The sequence below is a fragment of the Vicia villosa genome, linkage group LG1, assembly GCF_029867415.1.
Source record: "Vicia villosa cultivar HV-30 ecotype Madison, WI linkage group LG1, Vvil1.0, whole genome shotgun sequence".
NCBI classification, from domain to species: domain Eukaryota; kingdom Viridiplantae; phylum Streptophyta; class Magnoliopsida; order Fabales; family Fabaceae; genus Vicia; species Vicia villosa.
Window position 1 is genome coordinate 152,513,159 of NC_081180.1, and position 13,152 is coordinate 152,526,310.

The window sequence follows — 13,152 nt, forward strand, 5'->3', positions numbered from 1 at the left end:
ACTAAATCAATTGCTAACCGTTTGAAGGGTATTCTTCCAGATATTGTTAGTGAGGAACAGAGTGCGTTCGTCAAAGGGCGTCTCATTATTGATAACGCTCTTATTGCCATGGACTGTTTTCATTGGATGAAAAACAAGAAGAAAGGGAAGAAAGGAGTGATGGCTTTAAAGTTGGACATGTCAAAGGCTTATGATCGTATAGAATGGGAATTTGTGGTTGGTACTCTTGAAGCTTTTAATTTCCCTGCTGTTTTGATTAATCTCATCAGGCGATGCATCTCCTCTGTCACCTATCAAAATCTCATCAACGGCCATCCGAGCAGAAGTTTTAGTCCCCAAAAGGGCCTCCGTCAAGGAGACCCTTTGTCACCTTATCTGTTTATTTTGTGTGCTGATATCCTTTCAGGTATGTTCCGGACGGCAGCTAATTCTAAGGCTCTTCATGGTATTAAGGTCGCTAGGCATGCTCCATCAATTTCTCATCTCTTTTTCGTGGATGATAGCCTTTTGTTCGCTAGGGCTAATGAAGCTGAAGCTGCCAGAATTCTTGGTATTCTTCTTAGGTATCAAAGGGCTTCGAGTCAGCTGGTGAATGTTGAGAAATCAGAGGTTTCTTTTAGTGGTAATGTTAGCGATGTCTCGAAGGAAGCCATTCGAAGTTTTCTTGGTTTTAGGTCCGTTAATAGCCATATAAAGTATTTGGGGTTGCCGGTTGTTTTTGGGAGGTTGAAGAAAGAGGTGTTCTCTTTGGTGGTTGATAGAGTGTGGAAAAAAGTCAAGGGTTGGAAGGAGAGTTTCTTATCCAAAGCCGGAAAGGAGGTTCTCATTAAGGCGGTAGGACAAGCGATCCCGACGTATATTATGAGCTGCTACAAGATCCCTGACAGTTGCTGCGCGGAGATTGAGTCTATGTTGGCGAGATTTTGGTGGGGGGCGAAGAATGGAGAGAAGAAAATTCACTGGATGAGGTGGGAAAAGTTGGCTATTGCTAAAGGTGATGGAGGGATGGGCTTTAGAGGTATTCGTGATTTTAACACTAGCTTACTTGGCAAGCAATTCTGGAGGTTGCTAAAAGGTGATGGGTCTCTCTTGGAGAGGTTCTTTAAAGGGAGATACTATCCGAATTGCAACGTCTCTGATGCTGGTTTGGGCTTTAAACCAAGCTATGCTTGGAGAAGTATTCTCAGCTCAAAAGAATTTGTTTTGAAGGGCTCAAGATGGAGGATTGGGGACGGTGAAACGGTGCGTATTTGGGAGGATAACTGGATCCCTTTTTTGTCGGGTTTCAAACCGCTATCTCGCCTTTTACCTGTGCCTAGTGTCACTAAGGTAAGTTCTCTAATTGATAAAGAGTTGGGTTGTTGGAAGATGGATGTAGTTAGGGATGCCATGGGAGAGGTGGGAGCAGCCCATGTTGCTGGGATTCCGCTTTCCGCTGAACTGGGGAAGGACATTCTGATCTGGAATGCTGAAAAGCATGGAGATTTTTCTGTAAAGACTGCCTATCATCAATTGTCCGCTTCTAGGCGCAACAATAGGCCTAGTTCCTCTTCTAGTGCTCTTGATTCTCTATGGAAACCTTTGTGGAAAGCGCCTATTCCTAACAAGATAAAGGAGTTCATGTGGAGGCTTGTTAAAGACATTCTCCCTACTAGATGCAACGTTTGTAAGAAAGGTATTTCTATTGACCCCTCTTGCCCCTTATGTGATAGCTGCCCGGAAACTTCTTCCCATCTCTTCGTTCATTGTTCTTTTATCAAGCGCATGCTTTTTGCTGGTTCATTGGGGGTGAGAATCCCGTCTGTAGGGGATGTGGGTGAGGGGCTTCTGCAGGTTTTTAAAAGTAAGGATTTAAATATGGTGCAAGCTGTTTGTTTCGGCTTATGGAAAGTTTGGCAGGCTAGGAACTCTGTTGTGTTCAGAAATGCTACCCCTTGCCCGTTCTTGTTAGCCAATGAGGTTTGTTGTTCCGTCAATGAGTTTAATGCTAGTCGCGATGTCGTCACTCATTCTACGCTGCCAGCTCAGGTTGAAGGTAATTGTGGTAACTTTTGGGCTGTTCAGACAGATGTGGGTTGTTTTGAAGGTGGTTTGGTGGTTCTTGACTGTGTGATCAAAGCTCCCAATGGCGATGTTTTGCTGGCTGCGACTCAAAGGATGTCGTGTTTTGCTTCCCCAAGCATTGTTGAAGCGTTTGGTATTAAATGGGGCCTGCAATTGGCTAAGGATGCTCAGATTGATAATGTTACGGTCCAGTCCGATGCACTTGGTGTTGTTGACTGCGTCAATGGCGTTAGTTTTGCGGTTGATCTTGAACCTATAGTTTTAGATTGTCAGTTTTTACTTAAATATTTTGTTTCTGTTGCTGTTTTGTTTGTTGGTAGGAACAATATTTCTGATGCTCACAACTTAGTTAGTTTGGGCCGTTTTGTTGGCTCTCGTACCTGGCTTGGTTTTATCCCTCTTTTGGAGGAGAACGCTGTATCCTTGGCTCCTTTGGCCTATCTTTAATATAATGTTGGTCTTTCTATCAAAAAAAAAACATTACATCAATTATTCTTGTTTTTTTTAATACCCACCAAACCGACCAACTCCTCAATATTCAATTATTTTTAATTACCACAATGCTCCAATGCCCATTTATATAGTTTATATAAAGATTGAAAATAATTTATATAAAGTGATATTCATCACCTTATAAATCGATTTTATAAAAATGAATTAAGTTAGATTTTAATATGATATTATGAGTTGTCCATCGTTTATATCAACCGTTTATCTTAGTTATAACTATCATTCCTATTAGTAGAGCTGTCAAAATGGGCTAGCCCATTTGGAACCGGCCCGCCCAGCCCAGAAAATCATAGGGCTTAAAATGAGAGTCCATATTTTAAGGGCATTTTTAGCCCAGCCCTAAAAAGCCCGCAGCCCATTAGGGCTAGCCCATTAGGGCTAGCCCATATGGGCCATGGGTAGCCCATAAGACCCACACAACTATAAATTTCAAAAATTTATATTAGTTTTTATATTGTGTTACTCCAAAATAAAACATTGATTTTTCTCACTTCACTAAATTTTATTTCTATTATATTCAATCATTCTCTTTTAAATATTATACATTAATATAATCAACATTATTTCCTCGTATTCTAGTAGTTTCTCTTATATTAAATATTTGAGTATTATTTTCTACAATTTAAACATGTAGTGTATTTAAAAACACATTATAATATTTATAAAAGATAATATAGTACTAAAAATGTATTATGTTTAAAATAATATAATTTTTTATTTAATTTATAATAATTATAATGAATTTTTTATTTTAATTTTTTTATTAAAAAAAGCCCGTTTAGGGCCGGGTAGCCGAAGCCCATCTAGGGCCGGGTTCGGGTAGTAATTTTGAGGCCTATATTACAATAGAGTTTTTTTAGCCCAGCCCTAAAAAGCTCAGGCCCATTAGGGCCGACCCTAAATGGATCAGGTAGCTCATTTTGAGAGCTCTACCTATTAACTTGTATGGCAAGTAGATACCCCAAAAGAGTCATATACGGAATCATCAACCCCTAACATCGGTCATTCAACCAGAACATTTTGATCTTTCTATTCACACCCTTTATATTTTAAACTAATTAGTTAAACATTTTATTCACACCCACTATATTTTAAACCAATAGTTAAAATTTCTACTAATTAAAAGTAAAAGAAAAGAAGAAAAAAAAAGTTCTACCAAGAATTAAAAATTCATTCTCAACCATTAAATTATTTTGGTGAAATCATAAGCAGCACAATCCATGTGATCTTGAAATCCGTACGAAGAATAGAAATTCATCTCTCCCACACCAACAAAAATACACAACACGTGAGACATGTTCCTTATCCATCCAAGGGCCACCTCACATATTGATATTGGTACGTGTACATATTATTTTATTTTACTTTTTTTTTTATGGTGATCTTTCTTAGACACAAGTATCTTTTCTTTATTCAATGTTGATTTGTTCAGTAGATATATTTGTGGAACTTTCTCTTAACTGATTTATTTTAGAGTTGTGTTTTACATTTTCCTATTTAAAATACTTCTGTAAAACCAACTCCAAAATCTTACAATTTTTTTTTTTAAAAAAATACTTAAAAGTATTATTAAGAGTATCATAGAACAGAATGAGATTTTGAGGCCATGTCAAATTAGCCAACAACTTTTCTGCACTTTTGTTTTCTTATAACAAATAAATACCATCAAATTTATTGGGACCTCTTCACATGTTCTCATTGGTCCACAAATCTCTACGAGTATGGTAAAATCAATTAAAAGGACAATTTCTCTATCCATCACAAAAAATTAGATAGTGTACTCCAATTAATTACATGATACCATCTAACTTTAACACATTTAAATATTTATTAAATACTATAATTATTTGTTGTTTTTAAAACATTTTACAAAAAAAATAACTTTACACAACTCTTTTAGTTGGATAGATAAGAATTCTCTATCAATTAATTTAAAAAAAATCTCTTTCAAAGGACACTTTTGTGGTACTACGTTTTCATTTGGACCAATCTACAATCAATATTTGGACCAATTTATATAAGGTATTTTAACATTTATTTAGGTTAGCGATTTTCTTATTCCATTCTATGGTTTAAAAAAACATAATTTTTGCAATTTTGATTTTATCTTTTTAAAATTAGAAATATATTTCCGGTTTGCATTTTTTTAAGTTGTACATACGCAAAACTAAAAATGCATTTTCAATATAAACCGGAAGTATATTTCCAATTTCTATATAAAGTAAAAGACCCACCAAACACAAAAGATCCAAATTTTTTTCTTCAAAATAACCACTATATTATATACATTGCTTAGAAAATAGGATTGGTATGATATACTAATTCAGGTTTTTATTGATTTTAATGAAAAAAATTATAATTAATAGAGTTTAATAAAGAAATAAATTAAATTTATTTATCGGTTGAAATGGTTTGGTGTTATAAATAAAATGAAACAACAAAGAGTTAAAAGATAGTGCATTGACAGTGTAAAATAGTTTTACACTGTCATCCAATAGAAAGCTATCAATTAGCCATCTCATTAAATTATTTTTTAAATAAAAGAGTGGACCGTAGGACTCTGAAGTAAGGGATATGAGGCTTGGTTTAATTGGATACATGGTGGTGATTGGTTGACAGTGTAAAAATATTTTACACTGTCAGTGCATCACCCCTTTTCTCAACAAATAAATTGAAATAGAAAAATAAAGAAAATAAAAACAGAAGATCATAACTCATTAGTTTAATTAAATTACATAATTCATTTGTGTTTATTTATTTAATCAAATTTCATAATTCATTGTTTTTATTGTACCTAGAAATAAAAAGCACAAAAGTCCAATCTTTAAATAATGAACTAAAAGTGAACATCAAAAATATTAGGAGCCGGAAATGCAGTTTTGGTTTTACACTGAAAGTGCATTTCCGATATCAATTATTATTATATTGTAAAATGGGGACAATCTCAATAACAAATGAATTATGTGTCTGGAGGTGCGCACGAAAAATATATTTTTAATTTTCAAAAGTATTTTTGAAATTTCGCATGGTGTTCTGAAAAACACGGGGTAGAATAAAAAATCCGCTTATGTTATTCACTTTTTTATTTATTATTTGTAGCCTCTTAGTGTAAATAAAAAATGTAAAAATAAAATAGAAAAAAAAATTTATATATTTTTGTAAAACTATGATTTATTATAATAATATTTTATTGTTTACCATATTAGTGAACAATTAAATACGGTATAGGTGTAAGATTTTGGTATGAAAATAATTTTTTTTAATTTTTATCCTTTTGAATATTGAACTTAAGAATAAAATAAAATAAATTATCTAATTAATTATACTACGGTAAATTCTTTAGCTGTGGTAAAAAGTAAAATCCGATGGAATTACCGAAAATACTTTTTGCTGTAGTGAGGTATACTTTTCATATACAATGCTTGAAATATAACTCACACTTGATCCCTCCCCCAATTTTAAAACTCTACGATGAACATCCCTAAGTATAAGGGTATACTTTTTATATCCAATGCATATTTATAATATCCCTCTCCCCATTTTTAAACTATACCATGAACATCAAGTATAAGGGTCTATTTTTCATATCCAAATGCATGACTTATAATTTACATTTGACCCGTCCCCATTTATTTATACTGTACCATGAATAGGCCTAATAATAGAGGTCTATTTTTCAGATCCAATGCATCAAATATAACTCACATTTGACTCCTCCCTTTTTTTTAAATTCTACCATGAACAACCCTAAATATAAGGGTCTATTTTTATATCTAATGCATAACTTATAATTCACACTAGAATTCCTCCCCTTTTTTATACTGTACCATGAACAAGTTAAGTATAAAAGTCTATTTTTCATATCCAATACGTTACCTATATAACTCACATTTGCCTATCATATAAAGAAGGCTTTTGATACAGAGGTTCAGTTGTATCATCGACTCGGATAATATTTTGGATCATGAGAGCATGTGGATCATCACTTTAACCTTTGAACAAAAGCACAAGTGAAATCAACACTATACTTTCATTCAAAATCTTCAAATATTGTCCTATCAGTTTATCACATATGTTGCTCAATAGTTCTTTTAATGTAATATGAAATTTATAACTCAAACTTGATATGACCGCATCATTATTACACGTGTATAGGACCAAACAAGGAATCTTCATTGTTTTTTCAATAAGCCAAAGAAATATATTGATGAAACATATCTAAAGCACAAAGTGCCCCAAAGATACAAAATAAAATTACAAATCACAAAATAATAACCATGGCCAGGGCCATATTAGAACCAAGCTAAAACTAATCATAAAGTTTTAAAGTGCACCAACATTAACACTCTTTCACTTAATTCTTTGGTGCCTCAAACGACTTCAGCGCCACAGTTTCTCCATATTTGTTAAAGTAGTGAGAGCTAAAATCCTTATACTTGAAAGACTTAAAAATTGGTGGATTGTGTTCATCAGTGATATCTTCAGCAGGCCCTACAGTACACTCATCCGAAGGAGCTAAGCAAAACGCCGCACTTGTCCTACCTTGACTCGAATTCGTCACAACCCTATGTTCTACACTCTTTAGCCTCCCATTACTGATTATCTGCAACTGATAACCTACATTGATGACAAAGGAATGAGGAAAAACCTCAACAGCTAGCCACTCTCCATCCTTCAACACTTGAAGACCAGATACCTCATCTTGCATTAGAATTGTGATGAGGTTAGGATCTGAGTGCTTGCTCATTCCTAACGTTAAACTTGGTTCAGGACATTGCGGATAATGATTGACCGATAAAATCATTGATCCAGTAAGATCATTGTCAAAATATCCATGTTTCAAACCAAGCCCTTATCCTATCAAATTCATTAACCTTGAACCTAATTCCTTAACTTCAATCGAGAAATCTCCAATACACTCCCTGCAAGAAAATTATTATTAGAAACAAACTACTAAATATCATCTATACCTACGGTTTTCGACTGTTACTAAAAGCTAGACGGGTGTCTGTGTCATTTTATTAGACCTTAGTGTAATATCCCGATTTTTTAATTGACCCGAGTTATCATAACATATCTGTATCTTTTTATTTACCTGTATGTGGTTGGATTTTCAGGCCAAATGTGCTGCCATTTCTCCAAAGGATAAGCAGGGTGTCTAAGACTATCCCTCCATAGATGAACCTTTTCAGTTGCATAGTTGAAACTGCTTGTAAACATCTTACATGGCCTTGAAGGGTCATTAGTGCATAGCTTTTTCTTGTACTCATAAGGCATCTCAAAAATCTCCTTAAAAATACTCATTGCTTCCTTCATTTCATTCACTGGTATCCCATGATTAATAACCTTCATCAAACCAAACCAACTTTAGTTTCCATAAAAACAGACTCAATATAATATACAATGTATTAAAAAATAAACAAGAGAATATATGAACCTGAAAGAATCCAAACTCTTCAGAAGCTTTGATAATTTTCTGAATTATTTTGGTTCTATCACCCTTATGTGCTTCACTTAAATCAATCACTGGAATGCTCTTACTGAATGGGATCTTGACATTTCCTGGTCTTGATTCTGGTGGAAATATGTAGTTCTCAGGAACAGTTTGAATATTTGACAAACAGCTTGTAATAAGTTTCTCCATTGTTTTTTAGAATATCTTAGTTCTACTTCACACAATGAGGTTTTAAAGGCCAAGAAAAGATAAGGGTGCAGTTCTATCTTTCTTTTTTTACCTTACATTATTATATAGTTACCATGAGTTAATAATGAGAAGGAGAAAAAAAAAAAAACAAGAGAACATGAAAGTGTTAATCACAGTTACTTGCACCACATGGTATCTAACTATACTGCTTTCTAATAAACCAAAATGGTAAGATTTTTCAAGGAATCTATAATACATGTTTTAACTAATTAGGAAGTTGAAATTTCATAGAGATCTAATTAATATTTTAACTAATGTGTATTATGAAAAATATTAGATTTGATAGAATGATGAATGGGTGGTCCACTTTATTAAAAAGAGAAGGCAAAAGAACATGATTTTCTTGTGAGGATATCAAGTTTTGTTGTCATATGCATTAAAGAAAAAGTAATACTCTTACTACCTACCGTACGTACATACATGTAAAGTTCTTTCACAATATTTCAAACTTTTCAATAGAGACGTTGCTTGTCATTGTCAATGTCAAAAAAAATTTAATGCAAAATCAGATGTAGTTGGTCATTTTTTTAATTACAATTAACCATTTCTTTTTGTATTTTTATTTGCATATTCTGTTCAAATTATGACATATTCTATTGATTTTTATTAATGGATTTAAACTAAAATAGTTACTTCAGTTTCTTAGTAATTGAATGTTTAGATAAATTTGTGAGTTGTCCACTGTATATTTGGAGGTAAATATTTAAGAAAGCCAAGCAAAAATGATTTTGAATGTCTGGTGCAAATAGAGGAGTCGTGTATGCTACCCCGTACCCCTACATTTATCCCAATACCCCTACAATTTTAAAAAAATCCCAATTTTGTCCTTATTAAATTTTTAACTTTTCTTTTTTATTTTTTTTTTCAATTTTACTGAACCGGATATCCCAGGGGTGGGTGTTCCGGTTCTTTTTTTTTTTTCAATTTTGCGCAGTCGATGATGGTCGGATGTTGCATCGGGAAGGCTTCCTCGTAGCTGCTGCGTGCGGAATCAAACGAGATCGAGATCTGGAAGTTTAAACTGCAAGGTTCTTCTTCTGCAAAAGAAACAAATGTGAATTGAAAATGCTTCAAATAGATCTTTGTTTTTCTTTGGTGATTTGGTATATTGTTTATAGTTTTAACAGGTTTTAATTCTGTTAGGTTTGTGATTGTTTCATATTTCATGGAGAATGTTAATAAAATATGATGAAACATGATTTTTGAAAATTATTGATGGATGGATGTTGTTGTAAAGTGTTTATGGTTTGTATTTGTGCATCTGAGAAAACAAAGGAACCGGAACACCCACCCATGGGATATCCGGTTCAATAAAATTGAAAAAAAAAGGAACCGGAACACCCACCCCTGGGATATCCGGTTCAGTAAAATTGAAAAAAAAAAGAACCGGAACACCCACCCCTGGAATATCCGGTTCAGTAAAATTGAAAAAAAAATAAAAAAAGAAAAGTTAAAAATTTAATAAGGACAAAATTGGGATTTTTTTAAAATTGTAGGGGTATTGGGATAAATGTAGGGGTACGGGGTATAATCTGGGTAGTCTGATTGGATGTTGTCAAATATATTTGGGCTATATTCTAGTCTTTTATCGTAGGCCCATTAACCAGTCTTTTTTGGGTTATGAGTTTATTATGTTTTCAATTAGGCTAACTGTTTTTTCTTTTCTTGAATAGAATGAAGGAAAATTATACCCTGTACCCATACGTTTATCTCAATACTCCTACAAAAAAAAATTTCGGACAAATTTACACCTGTATAAATAGTAAAAATTACAAAAATTTTCACTTTTTCACTCATTTTCACGGTTACACAGCGTTTGAGAAGAGGGAATTTTTTTGAGCCAAAACCGGATAACCCAGCCTCGTCAGTTCCGGTTCACATTTCATTTAAAAAGTAAGTTTTTCAAAAAAATTTCTCAGCCGGATAACCCAGCTGTGGGGTTTCCGGTTCTGTTCGTTTTCTTCCGTTACCAGCCGGATAACCCAATGATGGGGTTTCCGGTTCCTTTTTTCTCAGCCGGATAACCCAACAATGGGGTTTCCGGTTCTTCTTGCCCTCAGCCGGATAACCCACCCTTGGGGTATCCGGTTCCTATTTTTTTTTAGTTATTTTTTTTTGTTTTTAATATCATATATTATTTTTAATAACATTTTATTTAATTGTTAACTATTTTATTTTTTATTTTTTAGTGGTTCGAAGAAGAGGAGGTGCGATCGACGGAATGCGTCAAAGAGGAAGACAACGTCGAGAGGCTGATGGCGAGGGACAGCAGGGAGCTGCTCCTGAGGTTGGTCCGCAGCATCCGGCATTTCCCGGAGGACCTACTGATACATCTTTATTGGTTAGATATCAGAGGCACGCTGTCTGTCATTTATGGTTGGGCGAGGTACGTAAATATTTTCTTAAATGTTTTTTTAAATTACATGTACTTATATATTAACATATATTACAAATTATTTTCAGGAGAGACGACCAAAGCCGACCTTAAAGGTTGCTGCACATGGCAGCAAATTAATAGGATGGGTTCCGACAACATCTAATGACCTCCACATTTTCCAAATTTCATCGATTGCATTTGTCATGTCTATTTCTGATCCATCATCTGCATCTATATCTTGATTTCCTTCCATACTTAGTTTCCTCCAATGAATATGAATAGCCTCAATTGGTATCGCATCACCACTCAATGTATATCTCCCTAACTCACAAGCACATGGTAACCCATATACTTTTCTATGAGTACATCCGCACTTTTGCGTATCGGTACCCACCATGTCAATCCAAACCACTCTTCAGCAATCTGCCTCAATGCAACTCTTGATACTGAACCACGCAAATTTGAATAAAAAGGACTAGTATGTGCATGCTCAACTTCATAAAAACTCTTCTGAAATGAAGCTCTAATGTTGCCCACTTGTATCTTGATATTGTCATTCATAGCCTCCCAACATTTGCATAAATCACCTAATCTATTCTCTAACATTTGCTTAAGTTTCCAATGCGCAGACTCCACCCTTTAAATAAAACAAAACAACTAATTATCTGTAATATTAATATAAAGAAACAATGTCGATAAAATCACATAAACATACCTATTTGTTGTGGTGTTGCCCAAATGTAACACTTGATTGATCCATGCTTCGACAAATCGATGTCTGTGCGGTGTCAACCATGTGTCATTCACATAATCAATAAAACCTTTGGAGTCAACACATGCATCCTCAAGTTGTTTCAACCGTTGATGGTACTCCATCTCATCACTAGCCTTTATCAGTTCAAACCACATTTTCTCCACTGTTTCTCGCATATCATCCACAACATGTTCCTTACACTTTAATTTCACGTTTTTGTTGATGTGAAATCGACAAAGCAAATTAGTTGTCTTTGGAAATACTGTTTCAATGGCTTTCATTAAGGCAAGATCTCTATCAGTCAAGATTACTTGAGGACAATTATCCTGCTTGATAAACAACTGTTTCAACTTATCCAATACCCAACAAAAAGTCTCTGTCTGCTCAGATTCCATATAGGCAAATGCAACAGCAAATATTAATTTAGTTGATGTCATACCAACTATTTCAAACAACGGTTGCCTGTACTTGTTTGTATTGTATGTGCAGTCCATAATCAATACAATAGGAAACATATTCAACAACTTCACTGATTCTGGATGTGCCCAAAAAATATCTCTCACAACTTCTGACTCATCCTTTTTCCTACTCTAGTAAACATAACCTGATTCTTCAACCAACTTGAGCAATTGTTGCATTTCTGTTCTAGGACCCCTTATGTCTTTTTGTATCTTACTCTTATGTTTGTATATTTGCGTGATCCGAGTGACATTCTCCGGGTCATGCTCTTGCAATGACAATAATATGTGTCTTGGTGGAACATGGCGTTTTGTCAAATCAACAATATGTTGCTTATCATCTGTATTTAGTCGACTTACGAAAGCATGACCTTCAAATTTATCAGGTAAGCCGTGGTTGTGTACTCCGCATTTTACATCGATCTTCCATCCAGAACCATCTTTCGACGGTGTTGACCTAATTTTGAAAGGACAACCACATCTCTTACTAGCACTTTGGGTTTCGCTATCTGTTTTTTTGTATTTTCCACCTCTATCACAACCAAATATTAATTTATCACTTCTTCCTCGCTTGCCTGTTTTGATATCTGAACGAGCTATTATAACTGTCACTTTATTCCTGATTCCAACGTCCTTAATCCAACTTATCGCCTCTTCTCTTGTAGCAAATTTTTGACCAGTTACCAAAACATCAGTTGTATCCACACATGTTTGAGTTACATCGCATTTCTTCAAAGGAGGATCCACACCTAAATATATATAATTAATTTAGTTTAATATATAATTAAAAAAATTAAAAAATTAAAATTAAAGTAATTTAAAAAAAAAAAACGAAATTTTTTTTGAAAAACAAGAACCAGAATACCCACAAAGGGGATATCCGGTTGGGACACACAACAAACCGGAATACCCATCCCTGGGATATCCGGTTGATGAAAGTTGAAAAAAACAAACCGGATCACCCACCCTTGGGTTGTCCGGTTTTTTATTACACTAACTGGAATACTGCATGTTTGGTTATCCGTTTCAGGCAACGTAACAGTCTCCAAGTCTCTCCCCACCGTCCGTACAAACAGTAACAATGAAAAAATAAAAAGTTAAAAGTAAAAAAGGATAAAATTGGAATTTTTAAAAAATTGTAGGGGTATTGGGATAAACGTAGGGGTACGGGGTATAATTTTCAGAATGAAGTCTATCAATATATAAAGGCGGCACATTCTCTTGTTTGATGTATGTAACAATTCAATTTATTGAATGAAAGTGCTTTCTTCACACTTTATGCCTC

At 34.3% G+C, this 13,152-nt stretch overlaps 1 protein-coding gene and 1 pseudogene across 1 annotated transcript; both read right to left on the minus strand.

Annotated features, from left to right (window-relative positions):
• Positions 1-6,690: 6,690 nt before the first annotated feature.
• Positions 6,691-8,288, minus strand: LOC131644475 (protein DOWNY MILDEW RESISTANCE 6-like; annotated as a pseudogene).
• A 3,711-nt stretch (positions 8,289-11,999) lies between these two features.
• On the minus strand, positions 12,000-12,781 carry LOC131657729 (uncharacterized). Its single transcript, XM_058927097.1, has 2 exons — positions 12,733-12,781; positions 12,000-12,616 (listed from the first exon to the last, which is right to left on the minus strand). The coding sequence occupies exons 1-2, from the start codon at positions 12,779-12,781 to the stop codon at positions 12,000-12,002; spliced, it is 666 nt and encodes a 221-aa protein (XP_058783080.1).
• Positions 12,782-13,152: the final 371 nt, after the last annotated feature.